Raw genomic sequence first — 26,097 nt, forward strand, 5'->3', positions numbered from 1 at the left:
ACACCCTCTAAGAATTGTTCCATTTGCATTAGGAAGGGCAAATTTACTGGAGATTCAACACTTGCTCCTGATATCCAGGCATCCCAATGTTTCACAATGTGGTAGGCATGTCGGGTAAATGACATGTCTGGTTTCCACCTTAGGGCTCGGAACCTCCGACGAGACTGCTCGGGTGTTATCCCCATTCTGACTCTCGCCTGGGATTTAAACAGTTCATACTTGTTCATATGTTCTTTAGGCATTTCAGCTGCCACCTCAGCTAAGGGTCCACTGAGCTGCGGCCTCAGCTCTACCATGTATTGGTCAGTAGAGATGTTGTACCCAAGGCAGGCCCTTTCGAAGTTTTCTAAGAAGGCCTCAGTATCATCACCTGCCTTGTAGGTGGGGAACTTTCTGGGATGGGAAGTGGTACCTGGAGAAGGATTGCTAGGGTTTGTTGGTATATTCTGCTGGGCCTTTATCCTCTCCATCTCCTCCACATGCTTCCTTGCCTCCATTTCCCTCTTGTGGGCAGCCTCCTGTACCTCCTTCTCCAGCCGCATGAGTTCTATCTGTCTTTCATGTTCCCTTTGTTTTTCCTCAGCCTGAAATTTGGCTAATTCCAGCTGTAGTCGAGCCGAGGATTTGGCCATTCTAACCTCTCTGTTTTTAACTAACTTTACACCCGAGGTTTAGAAATAAACAAACAAAACTTGGCTGTAAAATTTTGCTGTGCTGGAATAGAATACCTATTCTCTGATAGTGATTGTCAGCCTACAGAAAAAGACAATTCCCTTGTCTCTGCTCTGGGCCCAAATTAAAGCAAAAAACCTCCAACTACTTGGAAACCTGCTTACCCAGCCCAAAGAAAAAAAAAATTTCTTTTCAAACCTGTGCTCCTTGTAAAACAAAAAAAAATCAAAATCCTAAAAAAAACCCTGCCACTTTTGTCTCCAGGCAAATGGGTAGAGCACACACCCCCTATTTACTTTTAGGAAGAAAAGACAAAAAAAACCTCTGGGTTGGAAGACTGTGAATTTCCCTGCAGGAGTTAAGTACCCTGCCTCCAGGCAAAGAAAACCTGCAATTCACAAGATAATCCCCTTTTGTCTCTGCTTGGCCACAAAGCAGAGAGAAACCAAGCTGCTTTCAGTTTCAAAGCTGCTTTCTGGACTTCCTAAAAATTCCTTTTTAAAATCTGTATTTCTAGTTCAAAAAATCTCAACTGGATCTCAAAATGATTTCAGGTTAATCCCACCACTGTGCCACCATGTCACGGTTCCTCCCCCACTCTGAACTCTAGGGTACAGATGTGGGGACCTGCATGAAAAACCTCCTAAGCTTATCTTTACCAGCTTAGGTCAAAACTTCCCCAAGGTACAAAATATTACCCCCGTTATCCTTGGACTGGCCGCTACCACCACCAAACTAATACTGGTTACTGGGGAAGAGCTGTTTGGACGCGTCCTTCCCCCCAAAATACTTCCCAAAACCTTGCACCCCACTTCCTGGACAAGGTTTGGTAAAAAGCCTCACCAATTTGCATAGGTGACCACAGACCCAAACCCTTGGATCTGAAAACAATGAAAAAGCATTCAGTGTTTTACAAGAAGACTTTTAATAAAAAATAGAAGTAAATAGAAATAAAGAAATCCCCCCTGTAAAATCAGGATGGTAGATATCTTACAGGGTAATTAGATTCAAAAACATAGAGAACCCCTCTAGGCAAAACCTTAAGTTACAAAAAAGATACACAGACAGAAATAGTTATTCTATTCAGCACAATTCTTTTCTCAGCCATTTAAAGAAATCATAATCTAACACATACCTAGCTAGATTACTTACTAAAAGTTCTAAGACTCCATTCCTGTTCTGTCCCCGGCCAAGACGACTACAGACAGACACAGACCCTTTGTTTCTCTCCCTCCTCCCAGCTTTTGAAAGTATCTTGTCTCCTCATTGGTCATTTTGGTCAGGTGCCAGCGAGGTTACCTTTAGCTTCTTAACCCTTTACAGGTGAGAGGAGCTTTCCCTTGGCCAGGAGGGATTTCAAAGGGGTTTACCCTTCCCTGTATATTTATGACAGCCTACATTTGTACAAGAAAAATATTCAATTAACGCTATAGACTTCACTTTAAATAAATGATATTGACTTAATACTAAGTTACCTCTTCTTCATGTTCATCCTCTTCCTCAAGTGTTCGCTTGGATGTAATTTCATACTTGGGTTCTGGAACTCTGCCATTAATTGCATACATATTCCTCCCATAGTTTACATTATTCTGTTTCTGAAGAGCTGTATTAAAGGTTTTCTGTTGCTGTGCCTGTTTTAGCAAGACATATATTTAATATCAAAAGAGAGGGACTGCAAACTTCATTAATCATCACAGAACTGAATATACGCTATGACTGTAAAGGCAGACTGTAGAGTCGTATGCAGTTGGCACATATTTATTTTAGTGAGCACGGATCAGTACAACTCCAAGGCATACATGTCATGCAAATACTGAAGATTATGTCTTTAATCAACTTGCAATTACAATGAGTTCAAAGGTTAACCTCACCAATTATTTTAAATTCTCAAAATGTAATTTTAAAGAAATAATCATAAAATTATCATGTGATTATGTTACTAACCAGATACTGCATATAAAAGACAAATATTTAAATATAATAAAATTATTATAGAGTTAGCTGTCTCCAACTAGACAGATTTTGGCCTAGTTTAACTGTGAAGAATCATATGTAGAAATCTAGAACTTATTTTATGTCTATTCTTTCTACTATTACAAGAAATATGAAAATGTGACTCAGTATAATCTTGTAATCATATTTCATCCATAACACCATAGCTACATTTACACAGAAATTTTGCTCTTGTAAGCCAAAAGAGAATGCCCCGTATACTAAAAACAGAATTAAGAAGCTTAAATTACAGAAGGACAAACCAGCTTGAAAAATATAACCAGCCCAAACTGAACTTAAAGGATCATAAATGTTTGGTTAATAACTTACCTATTGCAATCACCACATCACACACCAAACCACTGCTATTTCTTTGCTGAAGTGGCAGATTATTTTAGGTTGGGAAGAGTTGCTGGACAGTCCACTCCCTGCCTCAGGCAGTCTCTCTCCTTCAGGAGATGCCAGCAATCTGCTCTCTCCTCCCAGTACTGGTGGTACCTGAGAGAGGAGCTAGGGCTGTCATCTTCCCTCCCCAATCTCAAAACCACCTTTATGTCTTATTAATCATCATAAGAGACCAGATAACTGATCTCCCTGATCTGGTGCAATAGGACACAGTAACCCCTTTCCTTGGGTTCCACTAGGCTCACTGCTTTAAAATGTCAAAGGAACCAGGAATTCAATGTGCAACAATTCTCCTTCCATTCCCACAAAAACCAGTAATATTGCAAGGAGGAAGGGATCTTACCTACTCTAGGAAATTATAATATTGCACCTCACTGAGGGCTACAAACCTCACAAGTCCCTTTTACATTTCAAAGTGACCAGATAATTGGAAGTTAATGGAGGGGTTACTAGGACCTGCAGCACCACAGTACAGGAGTTGGAAGTTCTGCCACATCTTGATAACTGAAACCAAGAGTGGAATTTTGAGGGCAATAAAAGGAAGGAAAACTGCTTGGCCAACACCCTGAGGAAGACCCAATGATGGGGGCAGGTAAGGATAATATAACGTTGGGCCTCCCTCTGAAAAGAAAGCTAACCAACCAGTGGGCTCAGCAACCTTTGAGGTCTACACAGCTGGAGGTGCGTAGCAGCCCCAAGTCTCCTTCTTAAGAGGCAGGATACTCATCAGAGATGGGAAAAGGTTCCTTGGTTTCCATCTCCCTTTTCACCCAAAAAGACAATGCAGGCAGAGTGTTTAGTAAGTAAAGTGAATCATGTGTATGTGAAAAGTGAGTTTTAGGCTCTGGGAGTTATAGTCTCAAAGATTCATATTGTATGGATAAGCTTCCAATAAGAATATGAAATTTTGGATGTTTGTTTAAATTGGACCTTCACATGTTTTGTTGTTTGCTCATCACTATCTTAAATACAAAACTAAAACTGGCTTTCAACAGAGGATCAGTAAACTGGAAACTAAATCTGGTCTAAATTTTGCTGAAAAACAGGACAATTTTTTACAAAAGTTTTTGTGACAAAATTTCCCATTAGAACCACAACTAGGAACTTCTCACTTATTACATCTGTACTGCAAATGAGATTTAGAAATGTTTTAATTTATTTCATAAAAATAAAATAGCTCAACAAATATTCTTTCTTTCAGTACACGGAAAGACTAACTTGTGGGGCTTTAAAAAACTATAACGTACAGTATGTAACTCAGCACACATTAAGAGTTTTTAAATATATATGAAAAGTTTCAAAAGCACTATGGAACCTAGACTTTAACTTGATCTGCTTACTTGTGTGAAAAACTATAAAATGCCTTGTAGTCACTAGGATTTTACCTAGAGTTGGTTAACTCAAGTTAGGAATACACCTATTTTTCCCTAAGTGAAGACAAAGCCCTAGCGTAGCCACAGTTTAATACCTCTACAATTGCATCTGCTGGTTATGTTCGACTAGCCAACACAGTTGTACAGATGCTAAATTGTGTCTACACTAGGAAAGAAGGTGTATTTTAAACATATTAAAATCGTAGTGAAGAAATGGCAGTTGTAGTTTTAATACATTTGCTGGCTCAGCCTTGCATAAAATACAAATTCTGGTAATCTGGAAAAATGTTTGGGAAGTGTCCATATTAGCTTTACAAACATGTTAACTCTTTCAAGTTAACTGGTAATCAATTAACATCAAGTCAAAAAAATCTGTTCTGTTCTACATTGCATTTTAAACCCTGGCCCACTCAGGTTTGAGCCGAGAGCCACCTATCATCCACCCACAAACCTGTCGGACTCTGATTGGCAATCATTCAGGGCCTGGGTTCTTGGACCCACCCGGGAGGGCAGGTCTGAGCACGAGTCCCACTGAGACTTGAGTCCAAGTCTTGATATTCAGCACCGTGGACACAGTTCAAGCCACAGACCCTAATCAGAATGTCTGTGTAGTGCAATATGGACATGTTAGCACAGTTGTGAGACTCAGGTCCAGCAACTGTAAATCCAGATTTATGATGCAGCACAGACACTCAAGTGCAGACTTGGAAACAGAATCCACAAGCACATGCCCCACAGACCCAGGTTTACAATGCAGTGTAGACATACTGCCCTCATAACCACAATATCTGAGTACCTTCCAGTAGTGCATCAAACAACATGACTAACATCAGTCAAGTGTGGTTCGCTCTCTCTCATCCTTTCTTCGGGGGAAAAAATAAACGTGTGCAGTAAAGTTTTTTTGTTTTGGTAGGGTTTTTTTATTGTTGCTGTTGGGTTGGTTTTTTTTATGTACAAGCTGCTGTGTGTTTGTGTTAGAGAAGGCAGTCAAAGAAGTGTGCCTTGCACTTGGAGCAGAACGTTTGTGAAGGTCCACAGTTCCAGTGGGAGTTCATTCCACAGTTTCAGATGAGCCTGCAAGAAAGCTTTCTCCTACACAGATGACCTTTACCAGTGGAAGAAAGCATTACTGAGCTCAAGTCACACAGCTGTTGACCACAGTCCTCATCCCTGAGCTTTATGCAATCTTTTAAATATCTTGGGCCCAGGCCACTGAGAACCTTGAAGATAAGAACTGAGACCTTACACTTGACTCAGTGTTCTATGGGAAGCCACTACATGGAGCAGAGGACAGGCTTGAGTGATCATGGTAATCTGTGCTGCTGAGGAGATGCGTTGTAGCATTTTGCACTAGGAGTTTCCTATGGGCTGATGGCTTCATGCCTAGATGAATGTATGTCTAGAAGTGTAGACATACCATAGGTGTTAAGGAGTGTTTCAAGTCACACTAAATCAAGTTAACTAATTCAACTGAAAAAAGCATCTCATTTTTCTAAGGCTATTCAAGGCTTAAAGGTTCATAGCATTGGGGCCTCAGTCACTTTTAAACAGGTTTATGACTTAAACTGTAATAGTCTCCTATTCTCCTGAAATAACATATGGGGAAGGAGACACTCACTATCTATAAAATTCACACTTCATCTGGCAACTAGAAATTCTGAAATTATATTTTTTGTGTTTAAAAAAAGGAATAAATCTGCTGATCATTACTTTTCCAAAACACACCATTTTCTGACTTTTGAGCTGCTGTAAATGAATATTGCTATCCCATGTGCTCAAATTTTTTTTAAAAAAGAGAAAAACAGAAAAAATCTGAAAGAGAAGCGCAAGGGGAAAAAAGCACATTTTTAAGTATCTGTACAATAAATGGTAGGTTTCAAGTAGCAGCGATGTTAGTCTGTATTCGCAAAAAGAAAAGGAGTACTTGTGGCACCTTAGAGACTAACAATAAATTCGTTAGTCTCTAAGGTGCCACAAGTACTCCTTTTCTTTGTACAATAAATGAGATTAATACACTGATGTTATGTCTAACATAATTCAATAATTTTTCACAAGAACGAAATTATTTTATGTAACTTACCTGTTTCATTGCTGTTTCCCCTATTTTGTCAGAATGTTTTCGAATACTCTCTAAAAAGTCCTTGAGATCTGACATGGAAATTTCTTTAATTTCTTCACGCAGTTTTGGAAGGTTTTCTATCATTATTTGGCAAAAACGATATTGGCTAACTCTAGGAAGGTACATATTTTCTAACTGTTCCATTGTTTTTAAAGCAGAATAATATCTGTAAAGAGTTTAAAAAGCAGGTTATAAAGACATCTTATTAAATTTTAAGGAAACATGCTTTGTTATTTTTGTTTTTGTAAGCCATCAGAATCATACATATCAATATACAGTATATGATTAAAGCATTTTATACTTACAAAGGATTTATGTTTAAAAAAAGATCAGTCTTAGAAAGATGTTAGTTTAGTTAGAAAATCAAGGTGGGTGAGTTAATATCTTTTATTGGATCAACTTATTTTGGTGAAAGAGACAACCTTTTCTAATTTTTTAAATTACAAAAAGTTAGGCAAAGTGACCCTGTCAATTTGAAATCCAGTCATTTTCAAAACAGTTAAAAGTACTCTTAAGTACAAAATTAGGCTCCACCTGTACAAACTGTTCTGCTCAAACTAACCCCTTGTCCTACTCACAAAAGCTTGAAGAATTGGGACCTTAATATAATAAAATCTAGTTAGTTCTGTTTATTTAGCTTAATTTATTGTCTCATCGCTACTAACCATATTTTTATTCATTTCTTTTTGTTTTTCTAAAATACAATGGTGAGCACCCATCCAGTGCTTGGGGTGCCTACCCCACAAATAAAAAAAAAATCACAAATAAAAGATTACCCCTAAACGTATCTGCCTCGCCATCCTTAGAGAAATAAATGTATACATACACCACCTTTTTCCTCCATGAATATTCTGTTCAACAATGCACTTTTTCACTGCAAGCCATGTATCTGTTTATGCTTTGGCAATGTACAGTACTGTATATTTAAAAAAACTAGCTCTGTTAATGGAGACTTGCAGCACATTTGTGGCACAAACAGCAGAAGTATGCTGTACAAGAAAAAAACACTTCACAATCTATGTTAGCCATTAAGAGGAAAAATCTGTTGAAGATGTTTTACAGTATATTAATAGTTAAACATGTTGTGAAACCTCATGTAAGGGTAACTGAGTTTAAAGGGAAACTCAAATTGAAATGTAATAAATTTTTAAAATGGATTTAATACTAATTTCAGTTGCTGCTAAGTCCCCACATAAACAGTAAGAAAAACTGATTGTCTATGGGAAATGCAGTGAAACGGATTATACTCCAAGTGACAGTCAGTGCACAAAATAAACTGATAAATATACTTTTCTATAATCTTTCAGTTACAGTTATCTTAAGGCTTCTCTCGTTGCAAACACAGCTGTACATAACTACCCTTATTTATGTGAATAGTCCCCCACACTGACTTAAAAAGAAACTACTCATGTAAATAAAGTGTGCATGTTTGCAAGATCTGATCTCAGATATGATTTGTAATAATAGTAGGCAAAAATTGTTCAGAAAGTACTGTAATGTGAATTTTATGCTAACTGTATTCCTTTAACAGGTCAAATTTTAAAAGACAAAATTAGGATTTTTACCCCTCTCACTTCATGTAAGTGGATTTATGACCTTAAAGGATTTGGGGGAGAGCAAGTTAGCCTTAACTATCTTTTTTTTTTTTTTTTAAAGGATATTCAGACAGCTAACCCATTTCAACAGTCTTCCTTTTAAAAACATTGCATCTTTATATGGCTCACTTATTTTTCAACTATTAATGTAGCTTTTTGTTTTTGCTTAGAAAAATAAATTGAGAATTTTGTCATATATCAAATTAAAAGAAAAATGATTATTTGTTTCTGAAAATGATGTACAACCACGATAATTTGAACTCCCAAACTTGTATCCCAAGTGAGCAGTCTTATCCACAGGAATACAACTTTTTTTTTTTTAATAAGGACAAGCACTCATCTAAATTTGCTATAGTCTAGGGCAACAAGTTGCAATAACAAAAAATTACTCACAATGGACTTTTAAATGATGTACAGATTTTAATATAATGTTAATTAGGAAAAAACAGACTTAAAATAATAGGGAAAAAGTCATTAAATGCCTCTTTTTACGATTAGCTTGATATTTCAAAAACTCAAGCAATTCCATGCTATCTATCCAAATTCTTCATTACATTAAGAGCCTATAATCTGTGGAGATCTAATATACAGAGACAGAGATGCAAAATAAAGAATGCCAAGTAGTCAAAAAAAAATTCCCCTGCATAACATGGTACTAAATTAAGGAAACAATAGAAACCCCTCAGATGCAACATGCTGTGTACGCCTTTTAGATTAGAAATAGATGGCTTTGTTCATTTCATTTTATTTTGTACAACATTCTGAACACATAAAGCACTAAGTGCTAATTATTAGAACCTCTCTCTCTTTTCAAAAAGTTTCCAGTGTGTTCTCATTAGAACCCAAGAAGTTGCCCCATACTTTCCATTCACCCCCACAGCCATGTATGCTTTGCAAACTGTCAGCCCTGCTCCTTACTTGGACAGAGAGGTTCCTGTTGAACACCACAAGACACTCCCGTCCTCGAGGGGTTGAGCATGATACCTGTGTAACACATCAAATCCATGTTCCTCTACAGAACATGCCAAGGAACTGAACGTCGCAATGAACTGAACCCTAGGTCTCCAGTTGGCCAGTTTTTAATGTATTTTTAACTGCATTCTTTATCTCTTGCCCCTCAGGTAAAAATGCGAAAACTCTTCCCACATTTAAATTCTTCAATACCCTTGTAGGATAGTGCAAAATCAAAGAAAACAAAACTCAAATAAGTTTGACACAGAGGGTTGTTAAATGTTCAAATATCAACTATACATGGCAACATGCTCTTATAGAGGAGAAATACCATGAACATTTTTCATCTTCAGAGGGAGATCATTGTAAAAATGTTAATTTTGTGGGGAATTTAACATTTTTCATTTAATAATCTTTCTTCTCAGCTCTCACACAGACTGCAAGCTCTTCAGGGCCAAGACTCTTATTTGTTCAACACACTTGTGGGTTGTTTGGCTCTGGGTAAAATTTCAAAAGTGCCTAAGTGACTTGGCAACCTAAGTCTCATTTCAAAAAGTGACACTGGCCCCTAAATGCCTAAGTCACTTTTCAAAATGGGCACCTCTGAAAATTTTACCCCACAAAAAATTAATCACAACAAAAACAGAATAACTCTCAAACAGACTGCAGAGCTTTGAGAAAGCAGGAAACAGAAAGACTTATAAACACCATGAACTGTTAAAACCCACGGCAGGATTTTAAAGTTATCGAGAGCCATAGGAAACATACAAAATATACGATATGAGACAGCCTACTATATTAGCAGGTATGATAATAAATTGTTCTGACAACAAAAATGTTGCCAACCACTCAACATGGAAGCCATTTAAACATAAATTTAAAAAACATTTATTTTGGGCTGAATCCTGACTTTTGTAATTCAAGAGTAAGTGGTACAGAAACTTCCTAGTCAAGAAGGAAAAGGGGTCAAGTTTAGGTCACGATTAGTTAATACATGTTTTCTAAATGCAATCTTTTTCTTAGCAGTATATGCAAGATAACCCCTTTAGTTCAATTTTAGTTGTTTGAGATGTAGCTTTAGCTTGTCTTTCTCCTTATAAGCCCAATACAATCAATAAGGGAACTGACAGACTTACTACATTATGGAAAATTTAAAATACACACAGTTATTTCAAATGTACAAAGTAAAACCTGAAAAAAACGTCTCTTTCAATTATAGTAATTTTAAATGTTACTTCAAAATAATAGTACGAAAACTTTTGTAAATTCATGAGCAAAAACCATTTCAGCTGTAAATTCTCTCAACTCAAGATGGTTGAATTCAGTATAGACAAAGGATGGGGGAAAAAATTGTTCTTTCTCCAAGAACACAACTGCTTTCAGTAGACTGCAAACAAAGTGGTTTCAAGTGTAAATTAGGAGTCTTTGCTTTATTGTATATTTGCCTTCTGTTTATTTTATATAAAGCAAGTAGAATGTTTTCAATACAAAGGGTTTGTGTGTGTGTGTGGTTTTTTGTTTTTTAAAATAATGTCCAAGAGGGCCACATGGTGAGACTTCTAAGAAGGAATAAGTCTATAATAGCATCAAAATCATATAAAAGGTTTTTATTTAAATTATACAAATCAGCTTATCAGAGCACAGTTAGTTCATCTGGAAGGTTTTGACCTGTCTCTAAGATCAAAATTAACATAATCCATTTTCAATCCATTCTAGAATTGCTTACTAATTATATATATACGGTCCTGAGTGCGTGCGCACTCTCTCTCTCTCTCTATGCATACACACACACAGGACCTTGCCCCTTTAACATCTGTTCTGATAAAGAATTGAAGACATAACTCGAAGGTCACCAGCAGGTTAGGATTTAAGCTACAGAGTTTTGCATATCATTTCATGGTGTGATTTATTTTAATTTTTAATCTAGAAAATATTTTGGGACACAGGAACTTTGTCATAAACATTATTAGTTCTCAGCAAATGTAATGAAATGTACAAACTGAAGGGGCTAATATAAATGAGTTAAGCAAAAATTTAAACATTTTAAAAATTTCTCCTTTTAAGATATAGACATGAATTGTTACTACCTCCTCTGAGCAAGTCTTGCAAGAGTAACTTTACTAATACCCAAATTTTGAAACTATGAGGATATAAAAATGTGAAGTAGCAATAGAAGTCATCTGACATAAGACAGAAGAGGGCTGATAAATCTTCCCATCAGGACCAGAAATCCATCAATAGGATTGATTTGATCTCCACTGACACCTCCAAAATACAAAAACTTCTAATAATGTAAGGAAGCAGATTTGGTGGGAAAACAAAAAGATAAAAATTATTTATATCTGAGTTCTCTATCTTGTTCTGGTACTGAATTGGCCCCTTACAGGTTGTCCAAGCCCCATCCATAGAGTAGGGAGGCCCACTTGGGAAATACAGAAGCTGCACTTTTCTAAAGAAAGTTCAGAAGGGCATAAATCTCCTTGCTGACTAAATTACTTCTGCACATAAAACAATAAATGATACTAAAAATGGCACGGAGGAGTTCCAAGAAAGAAATTCACAGGTGGAGTGCCAAACTGAGGGCACTGAAGACACAGAATCTTCATCTCAAGCCATAGGTGCTGGAAATAGAGGTGCTGAGGTTGCTGATGCACCTCCTGGCTTGAAGTGGTTTCCATTATATACAAGGTTTACAGTCTGGTTCAACGGATATCAGTACCCCCACTACAGAAATTGTTCCAGTGCCCCGGCTTAAGCTCAAACCAGTAAAATCAAGTAAAATTGCTAGAGAATCCAGGAAAAAATTGGAAGACATGGGGGACAGAGCAAGAAAATTGAATCTGAGGTTACCGGATCTCACTGAAGGAGATCTGCTTTTTTCAGAGAGTACTTCAGCAAGAAACTCTTTGCAACTGAGCTTTCTGACCATGGATTTAAGGCCGAGTTAATTGCAGCCATCTCCCAAAACCTGCTGTTGCTAATTTAGATAGATAGATAGATAGACAGATAGATAGATAGATTGTCTGTCTGTCTGTCTGACAAGATTTAATTAGCCAGAGGACTTAATCTACAAAAAGGAAAAAATAATGCTCTTCTCTGACATGTGTGTGCCACTCAGAGAAGAATGCTATATATACTACTGTAAAAAGACTGAATGAGAAGAGAATATTCTTTGTTCTTTCATATCCTGTCTAACTCAGAGAAATTTATAGAAATCAAATTAAATTCTCCAGCAGTATAGTGATTTCTTGGAAAATCAAAAGGAATCTAAATAACTAACATGGGAACCTAACCTACAGCCACTGAAAATATAAGCCAGAGAAGAGGAATACAGCTGAACTTTTAAAAGCTCATTAGTGCGTTTACTCTTTACTTGTCTGAAACTTTAAAAAGTAAGGGTTGTAAAAGATGCTATAGACAGGGAAAGAGATAGCTGCAGTATTAACATGTGTTTCAAATTTACAAGTATACAATATCCTTACTTTATAAGGAAATTATAATAAAATAATTATTTTCTCTTCTCTAATTAAATTCATACCACGCAGGGTCCGACAGCATTCTTTTTGCAGAATAAGAGTGTAGCTCAATACTTTTTATTTAATTAGTAAATGTTTATCTCTAGAATAGGTGTTATTTTTGTACAGCATAAACAATTACGTAGGAGGTAAAAGCTGGCACCAGTATTATTTATGGATTTCATTACCTAGAGCGGGCTACTGATGAAACTGTAGGAGGAAAAACAAAGCAAGCATTGAACATTAAGCTATAAAACCTAAAGACAGTTACAAAAAATAAAAAGTATATTTTTCAATGTATAAATTAGAATTATATAGGCTGGGGATCTAGCATTATTGGTATGGAATGTGCCCAAAGTGGCACTTAGAAGATTTTTGTATCTGTATCAAATCACTCTGTGTGCACCGCCCCCCAGTGCATACACACATTATGCAACAGGGCAGGACAACAGTATTTTTTTTAAAGTAAAACTGCCATTTCTAACAAAATACAATTAGATCAGAGGACGCAACATCTCAAGCAGGAATTGAAAGGACTACAAATAGTGTAATGTTTGGGGGAAAACCAAATTTTTCTCCCGCTGCACTTCAGAAAGAGATGCTGGTGGTGCGTTTTTCCTCCATGGGAGTAGGGAGGAGAAAACCCTAGTATAGCATCAGGGCAATCACCACTGACTTCAGCAGATCCAAGCCCGGACTTCCTGGAGTTGTTCTATACCGGGGTCTCAAACACATGGCTCACCGGATTATTTTCTGCAGCCCGCCAGCTCCCCGCGGCCCCCCCCAGCATTTACCTAGAGCGGCTCTGGCCCGGCGTTCACCGGGAATGGGGAACCACAGCCAATGAGAGCTTCGGGGCCGGTGCCTGGAGGCACAGCCAGGGCAACACACAGACCCCCGTGTCCCCTCTCCTCCAGGTACCAGCCACTTTCCGGAGTGGCGCAGGGGTAGGGTAGGCAGGGAGGGAGTCTGTCCTGTCCCCGGTGCGCACCGGGCCGGACCTGCCCTCCAAACCCCTCCTGCAGCCAAACCCCCTGCCCTGAGCCCCCTGCTGCACCCCACACCCCTACTGCACCCCGATCCCATGCCCTAAGCCCCGGCCACACCCCTCCTGCACCCCAATCACCTGCCCTGAGCCCCCTGTTGCACCCCGCACACCTCCTGCACCCCAACCCCCTGCCCTGAGCCCCCTGCTGCACCTCAACCCCCTGCCCTGAGCCCCCTGCTGCACCCTGACCCCCTGCCCTGAGCTCCCTGACGTACCACGCACCCCAACTCCCTGCCCTTAGCCCCCTGACGCACTCTGCACCCCTCCTGCTCCCCCTGGGGGCAGAGAGGGGGCTGAGTTGGGGTGGGGATTTCAGGGAAGGGGTTGGAATGGGGGCAGGGAAGGGGTGGGAAGAGGCAGGGCGGGGCCTTATGGAAGCGGTGGAGTGGGGGTGGGGCCAGGGTAGCCGGGGGTGGGTGTCAGTGGTGCGGCCCTCAGGCCAATGTACTAGTCCTCATGTGGCCCTTGTTATCATTTGAGTTTGAGACCCCTGATCTATACTGTAGCAGGAGAAGCTGCATCAGCTACAGTAAAAAGTTTGCAGGTCACAGATTATGAGCTCTGGTACAGATAAATACAAAGCAAAAGCTCAGTCTCACACAGAATTCATAAGTTGTAAAAATTCCCCAAATCATCACATTCAGGAGAGAAAGCAGCTGGGAAAGGAGACTCTCGGGGGAGAAGCAACCCAACATGCAGGTGGCCTGCATAAGTCAGGAGACCATGCTTGCCTTCCTGGACACAGATGGCCCCTCAAGAGAAGGATGAGATAGTGAGGGGAACAGTGTATAGGATGTTTATATTCTACATTACTCGATTCAGAATGATCCAAAGCATAGTAAGAGAGTTCTCTTTCCTCCACGAATAAATTAGAGAAACATTTGCAATGACAAACATTCCTTTGTGGATAAAAGTGATTTGAACTTTCTTTCTCAGAAACTTTCCCCTTTTTTCTGAGAGTGTTAGCTCTTTTACATGTCTGGGCTAGCCAAGACCCTGGGCTTTTCTAGGAACGAAAATGATGTGCTACTCATTGAGATCTGTAGGACTCAAGACCATAGGTATCAGTGCCCTCAGACTTGCAGGGGGCAGATGAGGAAGAGGGGAACAGATGAGGGGTGTAGGTCTTTTGAGAGAACTCGAAAGCTTAAGCCATCTTCCTCGGGAAGGAGGGATTGGTCTCTCAACCAAGTCAAAAAAGCTACATAGTAATGGTGGGGATTCAGAGCCATCTGTAGGCTAGTAATCTCTATTTAGTTCTTTGGGGGGGAGGGGAGAAGTAATCCAAAGAAGTTCTTGTGATCATAAAGGAGGCAACGCAGGGTACAAACACTGAGGTACTGCATGAGATACTTAAGGCAAAGAAGCATACATCACATCAGTCTTGGGGAACCCAAACCTCTAGCATTTTCTTCACCTCTTACTAAACCTTTTCTCCTGGAAGACATGCTCACTTCTGAATGGGCACAAAAAGCTAACAGAGTGGTAAAAAGCCATGCCCTGCATTAGGAAAAGGCCCTAAACACTCAAAAAATCTGTTTGAAAATTTTTAAACATTTAATCAGCTTCAAAAAATTCAAGTTGACAGTGTCCCGTTAAGGGGGAGTAACCAGGGCAGGTGCAAGGATATTTTGCGTCCCAGGCGAAACTTCCACCTTGTGCCCCCCCTCCCACTCCCTTTCCTTTCCCCTCTCCTCATACTGCTTCACTACGGTATAAAGTGGCAATGACAATATCAATATGACAAACTTCAACAACCTACACACACATATTCGCACATAACCATATACACTCAAATACTTAACATACACACACAATTGACACAAAGTATTAGTGAAATGATGCAGCAGCACTTGCCAGAGCCTTCGAACTGAAACAACTCAACAAAAATAGAAAAGGAGTATTTGTGGCACCTTAGAGACTAACAAATTTATTTGAGCATAAGCTTTCGTGAGCTACAGCTCACTTCATTGGATGTAGCTCACGAAAGCTTATGCTCAAATAAATGTGTTAGTCTCTAAAGTGTCACAAGTACTCCTGTTCTTTTTGCGGATACAGACTAACATGGCTGCTACTCTGAAACCTGTCAAAAAAATAGTTAGCCTCAGACGACAACCTCCGAAAACTAGTCAACTTAGCATTATAAACAGCCTGTCAGAACGAGTAATGGTTGCGCGCAAAGAGGAAAATGAAGTCACATACACACACAAACACACATATATATTCTGGGTACCCAGAGGGGGAGATTTCCACGTTTGGTAACTATAATGCGTCATGGTGTCAGCTTGTCTCTGCATTGACCAGCTGTGGCTCCAGGTGAGCACTTCCCATAGAAATCCTGAGATGGGTAAACTGCCCCAAGAAATTTAAAAATGTCCTGGGCCAAATGTAGAATAAGGGGTGCAGGCAGGGGTCTCCGAGGCTGCTCGCTATGGGGAGCTGGGACACAAGCGGGAAGGCTGCGGGGGGGCACACAGGGAGGCAGCGGCAGGTACCCAGGTACCCTCAGGCTTTGGGCAAGGAGTCCTGCTCCATCCCCCTAGCGCCCGCCTACAGCTCCTATCTGGTCTCGCCATGGCCCTGCTCCGTGAAGGGTCCCAGCTTAGGGGGACAAGCCTGGCCCACCTCGCGGACCCACATGGGCTGTGCTCCGCCCCAGAGCAGGCCAGGCCCCGCGATCCCCACCCCAGAGTGGGCCGGCCTGGCTCCCCCCAGGGCCAGATTAACTTTTTGTGGGCCCAGCGCCAAACATATTTGTGGGCCCCCCTGGGGAATGAAGAGGCCAGGGGCAAGAGTACAGCGGGCAGGGTGGATTTGGTTTAAATCATGACTTAAATCACTAGTTAGGAAGACTTGATTTAATCATGGGTTTCTACATAAACGTGCATTCTTGTTGGTTGTTATAACCTTAATACATATTCTTCACAACTCAGAGATAGATGTAGGTTTCATTTTTAGAAGGTACACACTATACATTTTTAAACCGTGATTTATTTTGAAAACTTTTCAGATGAGTTTTACAGCTATATCAGAAAATGAATGATTGTTTGGTTATTTCATTTATCCAAGATAATTGAAGCAGATATTTATGAAGTGGTGAACCATCTTCAATTCAAGAGGTTAATCATTAATATTTGGAGTATTTTCTTGCCAGGCTGTATTATGAGCAGAACACAACCAGACAGACATTTAAATTATTTTACTTAACTAAAACAACAACGTTAAGTATTCTGGATTTTTTTCTTCAACAGCAAACATAATATTTTAACAAAAAAGCATATGTCCCTCACTTCTCACATTTATCTCCAGACTTCTTCTCCTTGTCCAGATCTATTCTGCCCCCAACAATCTTCTAATCATTGAACTTTTTGAAACTTTTCACTTTTAAAGAGAGGTAAGGGGTTGACCCTATGTACACAAATTTGCAGAGGGACAATAGAGTTGAGGTCTGTTATTTCTCACCTCTATAGATTATTTATTTATTTAAAAACATTTTTGCTGTTAACAATCATGTTACCTCTGGAGACACAAATCCACAGTTTGAGAACTGCAAAAATAAGCATCTATGATGGTATCTTCTAGACTGAGCACTGAGTCCCATTGGGTAGATAGAAAAATTAACCTAAATAATCTATACAGAAGCCTGTGGAACCCCATAAGATTGGGTGCCTAATCTATGAACTATTAGAACTCATTACAAAACTTTTCTTAAACATTACATGAATATATTGTCTCATACTATAGAATTAGAATCCCTATTCCATGATATAATGTATCTTAATTAAAACCATCTTTAGATAGTTTTTTCCCTTAAAATCCAATTTAAATTTAAAAAATCCAATTTTTTGATTATTTTTTTTAAGTCATTGATTTTTATCCACCCTGACAGCTGGGCATGGTGAGGGGGAAGTATTGGTCCCCAGCTGGAGCGAGGCAGGGGTCAGGGGCAAGATGAGCACAGTGGGTCATGGTGGGAAGATTAGTCCCTGCTGACTGGAGCAAGGAGATACAAATTCTGTGGTTTCCTCTAAAGGGACTCACAAGTCAGAACATAACCATAACAAACTCTTTAGAAACCTGATTGGTTACAGAAAGGAAGGTGAACAATCCTTAACCATGAAGCATGCTAGAACTTTGGACAGAAGAGCACTGATACAGAAGTACAGGTTATTATGGCCAAGGCACAGTGTGGATTGGCAAAGACATGCACTTATTAATTCATCCTTCAAACAAAAACATTTTTTAAACTTTGTTTTTGAGCAATTTTTTCTCTCATATATAGAGATCGCTCAATATATAAGGAGAGGTGGCTGGAGTAGAATCAGTGTAAAATCATATAAACTATGGAGATTTAGTACTTCATCCTTAATTTCCTAAAACTAAGTAATTTTCTGAAACCTCCAGAATAAATCTGACAAAGGGTTAGGAGGCATGTAAAGCAACTATGAGAATACACAAACAGAAGCAAGCAATATGGAAAACCAGACTTACAAAAGTTTGGGGGGGAGGGGCGTCATCTGGAAAGTTGCTACTTTAAGATATCTACAACACATATTCTCGGTTACCATTGGCTTGAAATCACCTAAGCCTCTTTTATTGTTTAAGTGCCAAAATTGCATCATTAAAAAAACCAATTAGACTGTCAAGACTTCTGAGTTAAGTTAAACATACCATAAACAATGGCAGTGAGAAAATATAATGTTACCAGCATATAATATTTAAACTGTTTTAAACATTACCTCTGAAGATACATATCACACGTTTTTGTTTCGTGTTTTGTGGATTTTGTTTTTAACACAACTCCAGAAGGCTTGATTCAAATTTTGAAACAATATCTCACAAAGAAACTTACTTGGCACTACTCTCCTTTCCTTTTCCTGACTAAGTGTATATTGCCTATTTAGATTGTAAGCTCTATGTATGTCCTGTCCTCATACTAGTCTGAAAAACACCTAATTTGCTGTTGGTGCTATATAAATAACACATGCTAATTAAAAGAACAGCCTCACATAAGCGGAATTTCATATTCAATGTGTTCATACAAACTGGTTTAAAAAATGATCAGTGCTAACAGAGAAAGAAAGCCAGATGACCTGGGTATAGCTACAGAAGTAAAAAAAAAATTCATGTCGAACAGTCACCATCTTGACTGCAACATTACTTTTGTGAAGGAAGGGAATCCCTGTAGCCCAGTGTTTCTCAACCTTTTCGATACTAGGCAATGGCTTGCTGCCTTCCTAAACTGTTTCAGGGAGATCTCAGGGACTGGCGCCGGCCCATAGACCAATCATTGAGAAACGCTGCAGCCATCTACACAGCTTAAAAACGTTTAGATTTAAAGCACTTCCTTTAAAAATTGCCATTCAAGCAATCCATGAGGGTGGTTGCAATAGGAACTTTGCAATTTCTGTAGTTTTCCTAAGACAGCAACTGTTTCCATCTATTTTCTTCACATGGACTGAACTTGAGTCACCTCAAATACAAAAAAACCCCCACCAAAAAACCACAATATGAAAGAATAGGAAAGCACCACCTGGCTTAACACACCTGCCTATTTTTGGTCCATCTCAATGCTTCCCACTTGTTATTTAACCAGACCCTTAACTCCCTTCCCTTCTATAGGAACAGACATCTCAAACTCATTTGTATTCTATGTTGACCAACTTTTCACTGTAATATACTCCATAAGTTTAATACCATTTGTGGAGGGGGAAAATTCTGATTTCATTCCCTACTCACTCCCACTATCATCTTTTTTATGAAAGGCCACCTACTTTTTGAACCTTTTACCATTGTGAATAATTTATCTTAAGAAACTATCAATCTATCAATTTTGAAAACTTCACAAAGTATCTTTTTTTACAACAAGACTGAGCCACCACCTTTTCCTTGGAAGTTAAGTTATTGATACCTGCTATTACTTTGCTTGTCCTATGTTTTGCCTTTCTAAAGCAGCACTGGCCTTGTAGTACAATGATCTATACTGTACTATGAGGATTCGGTGATACTGCAACCACATAATATGCTGTGGAATTCACTCATTGCCATAGAATTGTGTCCTGGCTTCTCAGTTTTCATTTTGAAAATAATGTTTCTGGTTCTTGCAGAGATAACGTGAAAAACATGAACCAAGCATAAACCGTTGTAGGGATGCTTGCCTGTGTCTGCAAAGTGCCTAAAACTAAAACTTTGAGATTTGTGAACTGCCCCATTCATCCTAAATAGAGACTCATGCTCTTCACAATTTGAGCATTTTCCCAATATCCCATAAAATTCAACATTTTTGCCAAGCACTTCACCATTTTGCTGCAACCAGGAATCCCAATACTTTCCCCCCCTCTCTCCTTGCACTGCCAGGACATGCCTATATCAGACTCCTCCTCTCCAGCTTTCCCTACAAGAAGTTATTTGAATTACAGTGCATGCTTGCTGCATTGCTCCATGAAGCTAGGCAAAAGTGGATCAGAGAGGCAGAGTTGGAGTCCAGCTCGCAACCAGGGGAACCACAAGCACAGGCTGGTGAGCCGGGGGGTTTAGAAAACAACACAGCAGTTGAGACCTGCTCAACTAGAGACATTAGCCACTGTAGTCAGCTATCAGCTTCCCCCTTCTCTGGGGCACACCGGGAAAGGAAATTCTTAGCTGGGCTACCTGGAGAATGACATGGGAACAGAGACTTGGAGCTGAACCATCTAGAAAGCACAATGAAAGAACCCATACTCAAAACCAGTCAGAGCTGAAAATAATCAACAATGGATTTAACGTCACTTCATAGAGTTCAACTGTGAGCGTTTGTTTGCATGGGGATGGGCTGAATGGGGATTAGAATAAATTTACATTGCCACAGAATTTAGGGGTTGCTGCTGTGGAATTTGGTCCCATTGTGCTGTGGTTATATACTGCACTCATACAGCACCTTTCCTCAAACTTTTGGTAAAACATATGAATCTCAACTCTGTTTGAGATAAGGAACCATTGTCTCCCATTGTATTGTATGGGTAACTGAGGCACAGAAGGGATAAGTGACTTTCCCACAGTTATGCAGAAAGTTAATGACAAAGCCAGGAAAAGAACCCCGATCTCTCAGCACTAAACTTTACCCACAAGATCATAGTCCCATCCATGTTTCCTACAGTAGCTTAAATAAGGTCCAACAACAGTCTTAGCAATCAATTTATTTTGTACAGGCATTTCTCTTGCAGTCGTAGTATTGAGTGCTTCCCACAGTACAGTAACAAACTCAGTGCTTTTGTATCTCTTTCTCTAACAAATCCTGTAGGAGTTGTATATCCATCATTTTCTAAAGCAAAATCTGTAACCTTATTCAAAGACACATACAGGCAGCCACAAGCTATAAGATACAATACGGTTAAATCAAAAGCATGATATGATTAAGTCACTTTAAAACAGTCTTTAAAAGAAAAAAAATTGGAAGGTTCTTTATAAATCTATAAACCCACAGTGAGTAATAAAGCACTGGGAGCACCAAAACCCCTTCCCTTAAGCCACTTTCTCCCAAGATTTAACCCCTCCATAAAATTCTCCAACCAGTCTTTTCTGTTTAGAGCAGACTCCTCATTTATTTCTCCTCACAACTATAATTCTTGTCAACTTGCATTATACATGGCTCAGAAGATAGTTAAATGGGATACAGAGCCTTTCACCCTTGGGTCACCAGTTCAAATCCAGTCCGGGTTGGCAGTGACCAAAAATTGTTACCAACAGATGGCTGTTTGGAATCCACTGCGAACCTTCATTTTGGCAAAGTAAAGCAACACATATTCCAGACCCATACTTTGCATTATCTTAAAAGGTGATGTCTACAGAAGGAAGTAAATGAGCTTCTGCTCTTTTGGCTTCTTTACGATATGTAAAGAAGTCCTGAAAGGACTTTGTCCTAAAACCAAAAAATGCCACACCTTTTTCTCTGCTTGTTTTTTTTACATTAGCAATTCTGGTCTTGTCTGCGATTTCATGGAAACTGAGGTACTGATGAAATTACAGCATTTTAAAAGATGGAAATCTGAGAAATTGAGAAGGAAAAGTATTTTTATTAGTTTTCTGTTTTTGTTATCATTAATTTAATGTTAATATCCAATAAACTCTTGTGAGAAAAAAAGTCTTTGTTAAAGAGTCAAAACCCTTATCTTTTCAATTAAGGTTCAGTTCAATGAACATTCACATTACACATCTCTGACACTCTCAAGTTCTTCCTGCAAAAACAAGCAAGACCAGACTCGCCATTCATGATATTTGTATGGTTTAAAAAAAAAAAAAACCAGGGGAAAAAGCTTCATACCTCCTTTACGCATCATAAAGGCAAAAAAAGAAGACAAATCTACTTTTAAAAAATCCATAGCATGTTGCCTTTAAGTCAGTGAAATGTCTTTGTGTGTTATAAAAGATGCCTGTAAATGGACAAATAGCAAATTGAATTCAAAATAAACTATCCCATACACCTTAACACTCCACTGTGGGGAAAAAACTGTGCCTCATGGCTTCCAAGAATTTCTATTAACGTGTCATTTTTGAGTGCCCATCTGTTTATTCTGTTCAGCTTTTTAGTCAGTTTTTAAACTTCTAATATTCAATTATAAGCATTAGCTTGGACTATGTACAACCTTTCAGCAGTGATATATACTGAATTATTAGTAAGTATATTGGATTACTGGTACATGCCATGAGTTTGTGACTTAAGAAGCCTATGCAAACTTAGTTACTCAGCTACTGTAGCAAAACTTAAAGAACACATCATGTCTGCTTGGCAGATATAAGATAAAGTCATTGAAGTCTCATTACAATGGGACAAGAATTATTGGAGAGAAGGAAGAGGAACCACAACAGCAGCATCCCATTGACCCTGTGGAAGTCCCTCCAGTGGTACCATTGCAGTATTAAGGGGAATGTGGCTAGTGTACAGACACTCTATGGCTTTGTTGCCTGGCAAGCCACAGGAAATTACCACCAGAATTAATGTCAATTTCCACAGGATACCACTCCATGCTCTCTGTGCTCCCCCCTGGAGAAGACTAAGTCATAAGGAAACGATCGTCACACAGTTAATAACAGAGCCATACTATAAAGAAGAAAGGAGCCTGAGCAGTAGCATGAAGATACTGTCTCTCAGCTTGATTGCTCTGAGGCAATGGTTCTCAACCAAGGGAACATGTACCATCAGAGGTACACAGAAGTCTTCCAGGGGGTATGTCATCTCATCTAGATATTTGCCTAGTTTTACAACAGGCTACATAAAAGCACTAGCGACATCAGTACAAACTAAAATTTCATACAAACAATGACTTGTTTATACTGCTCTATATACTATTATATGGTAAGTATCACAATGAAATATAAGTAAAATATTCATATTCCAATCAATTTATTTTATATGGTGAAAATGAGAAAGTAAGCAATTTTTCAGTAATAGAGTGCTGTGACACTTTTGTATTTTTATGTCTGATTTTGTAAGCAAGTCATTTTTAAGTGAGGTGAAACTTGGGGTACGCAAGACAAATCAGACTCCTGAAAGGGGTACCGTATTCTGGAAAGGTTGAGAGCCAGTGCTCTAGATCTCCATGGGATTTCAATACAGCTCTGAGGATACTGATGCTATTAGAGGACCTCCTCCTTCGGCCTTCCTTCTAGTGGGATGATGATGACATGTCCTAACACCTACTCTAGTGGGCTGATACCTCTGTAATGCCACAGCTCTTGACTTGCAGTTTCCCATGTAGCATTTTTTCTACAGGAGCTGACATAGCACTAAATCTTTAGAGGACTGAAGGTTATTTTTAGCTTTGAAGAGTACTGATGACTTCTCAATAACAGTAAAAAATACAATCAACCCCAAAGAACCAATGGGAGTCAAACTACAAAAATAACAGATTACTTGAAATCAAAATGCTGCTAAAAAACTAACTGCCAGTGTAGCTCACTCATGTGATCCCTCCACGATTCCACTCAGTAATTTAACACCCCTGCCAATTATAAAGCCAGACTGTCCTGTCCTGTGCAACAGTGCAATGAAGTGAGAGGACATGACCACTTTAACTAAGTGTGCTGTATCAACGCTTGTAGCATGCAGGAACAACAGCTATTCTACCCAGCAGAAAGTGGTACCTGTACGTTACAGAGCATAAACTACAATGAGTATAGCTCCAGGGAGTTTACTTCCTCTTCCCAGAACATTGGGAACACTGAATAGGAGACTGTGACTCTAGGAGTCAGTCTCCCTGCTGGGCTGCTCCAAAGACACTGCAACAAAATGCTGCCCTCACTCTGAGAGCAAACCAGTGATCTAACCCATAGGTAGTAAACAGCAAACACAAATCCAACTCTGACATCTAGAGAATGTCTTTTAGAGTTCACATTTTTGTGCATACAGTAAAGAGAAAATTTTTACACATTACACTAATTGTTTCAAATAAATAAGAGACTAACAAAATTTCTGTCACTGAAGGAAGATATATGGGAAATTGAATTATACAATTTCATTTACTATGATAGATTACTGGGGTATTAACAAACCAAAAAGGGACCACTATTTCACCATTTCTACTGAACTCCCTAATGAGCACTTTTATTCTTGGTCCTTAAATTGTTTTACAGTATTAATAAAAGTTTCTATTTCATGTCCTAAACTATATTTCCATTGTATTCATGCTTATTTAAGTAAAAACTGTTTTCTGAAGTTTCTTAATTAAGATCCTAAAATTATGTTATTTTTCATGTAACTTCTGTTAATTTGTAATGGCATACTTGAAACAAAGGAAAGGAATGATGAAAAGACCTGACTATATGATTCACTATGTCTTGACCTTACTAGTCTTTATCAGTCTGTTAATAATTGTAAAAGACAAGTAGATGAACCCATTCAATGAAAAAGTTACACTTCAGTTACAGAAATAAATTCACTCACCTTTTTACATTCATCTGCTCTTTTAGTTTGCTGTACATTTCCAGTACTATATAAAACAAATATATTAACCCATTTAGATCTTATTGCAAACTAAATACATTAATAAGTTAATAAGAAAAAGTATATATACTTTAAAATGGAAAATATATACCATATATTATTTTAGTCTTCGTTTCACTTAAACACTTTTCTCAGTAACATATTACAATAGGAAGACCAACTAGAAGTAGTGAAAAATAAGGTTCTAGATTGCAGATTAAGAGAAAAAAAGTGAACTATTAAAGAGAAGTTAAGTAGTAAAGAATTTAAAAGTGAAACAGTAGTTTCAAACTTTTCTCAGTGTAAGCACACCAACTTTTGTTTAAATATCTGTCAACCAATTATGTTTATAGCACATCATAAAAAACGTGGGGAATTTCAAATGTATGATCAGTTAATGGGAACAGTTCATAGAAAGGCAACAGTACCATCTACTGTCATTATCCCAAGTCACAACAGAAAGATTACGCAGTACAAAGAAAAAGGTTCAAACCTATCTGCCAACGTCATAAACAGAAGTCAGTCTTTATAGATGTACACTATGAAATGCAATGTTCTCTAACTATATACGAAACAATGTCTCAAGATGGTGATGTTCAAAAATATACTATTGTAAACTGCACAATGTTGAAAGATGCTACTACAAATAACGTTCACAAACTTTTTAATGTTTTCCCTTAAATTTTTAACCACAGGAAAATAAATGTTAAACAACAACTTCAAAGGTTTAAACGCAAACATATTTATTGTATGATAAAAATACACATGCTTAATTTTTTTGTACAATCTATGTCCTCTCGTTGTTAGTTTTCAAACAAAGCTTTATGTTTACCCTATTACAATTATTATAGAATAAATATACCATCATGAGATCTAAATTTGGACACATTTGTAAGATCCTAGTAATTCCTCTGCTAAATTCATGTTACAGAACATTGAAATATGAGAAAAAAAATAAAACTTCTGTTGCATTTTGGGTATAATGACTTATCTCATTGGCTACTGTATTTAGCCAAATGTCACTATTGTACATATTTGTAACTCACCTGGAAGACACAACTGCAGTTTTTCCACTACTGTTGTAATATTCCTCTGCTGAATTCTACATCGGATGATTTCCTCTGTTTGGGCTATCACCTTAGATATTTTGTAAAAAATTACAATTAAATTATGCAAACAAATTTAATTTGCTGCAAATATTCAATTAAAAACCATTTTCTCACCTCTTTCCCAGCATCTTGAAGCCTTCGGTTGGTATCAGTAACTTGGACCTTAAAAATAATTTCACCTTTGTTAGACAAATATGCATATATTGCCCTGATGTAACTGCTCACCCTTGTAATTAGATCATGCTTCATGAGAAATTTAGAACAAAGAAATGCAAATTCAAATTAACTCTACAGCTTGAACTTGAACTTTTGATTGCAAAGGGCTTTTGTTAACTTCAATTACTTATGACAGTTCTTTCTA

The 26,097-nt window shown here is 38.4% G+C and overlaps 1 protein-coding gene across 5 annotated transcripts in view; it reads right to left on the bottom strand.

Moving 5' to 3' along the window:
• The window catches only part of EXOC6 (exocyst complex component 6), a 182,031-nt gene that overhangs the window by 118,138 nt on the left and 37,796 nt on the right, over positions 1-26,097 (bottom strand). For all 5 annotated transcript variants that reach the window (XR_014712418.1, XM_084634108.1, XM_084634110.1 and 2 more), the window contains exons 3-7: positions 25,851-25,898; positions 25,674-25,764; positions 24,589-24,634; positions 6,523-6,727; positions 2,148-2,303 (exon numbers count right to left, since the gene is read on the bottom strand). Coding sequence is in view for 4 of the 5 variants with exons in the window: in XM_084634108.1 (XP_084490234.1) it covers positions 2,148-2,303; positions 6,523-6,727; positions 24,589-24,634; positions 25,674-25,764; positions 25,851-25,898 (546 nt within the window). In the remaining variant the exon portion in view is untranslated. The remainder of the gene's footprint in view (positions 1-2,147; positions 2,304-6,522; positions 6,728-24,588; positions 24,635-25,673; positions 25,765-25,850; positions 25,899-26,097) is intronic.

The sequence above is a fragment of the Lepidochelys olivacea genome (assembly GCF_965140295.1).
Source record: "Lepidochelys olivacea isolate rLepOli2 genome assembly, chromosome: 7".
Classification (NCBI taxonomy): Eukaryota; Metazoa; Chordata; order Testudines; family Cheloniidae; genus Lepidochelys; species Lepidochelys olivacea.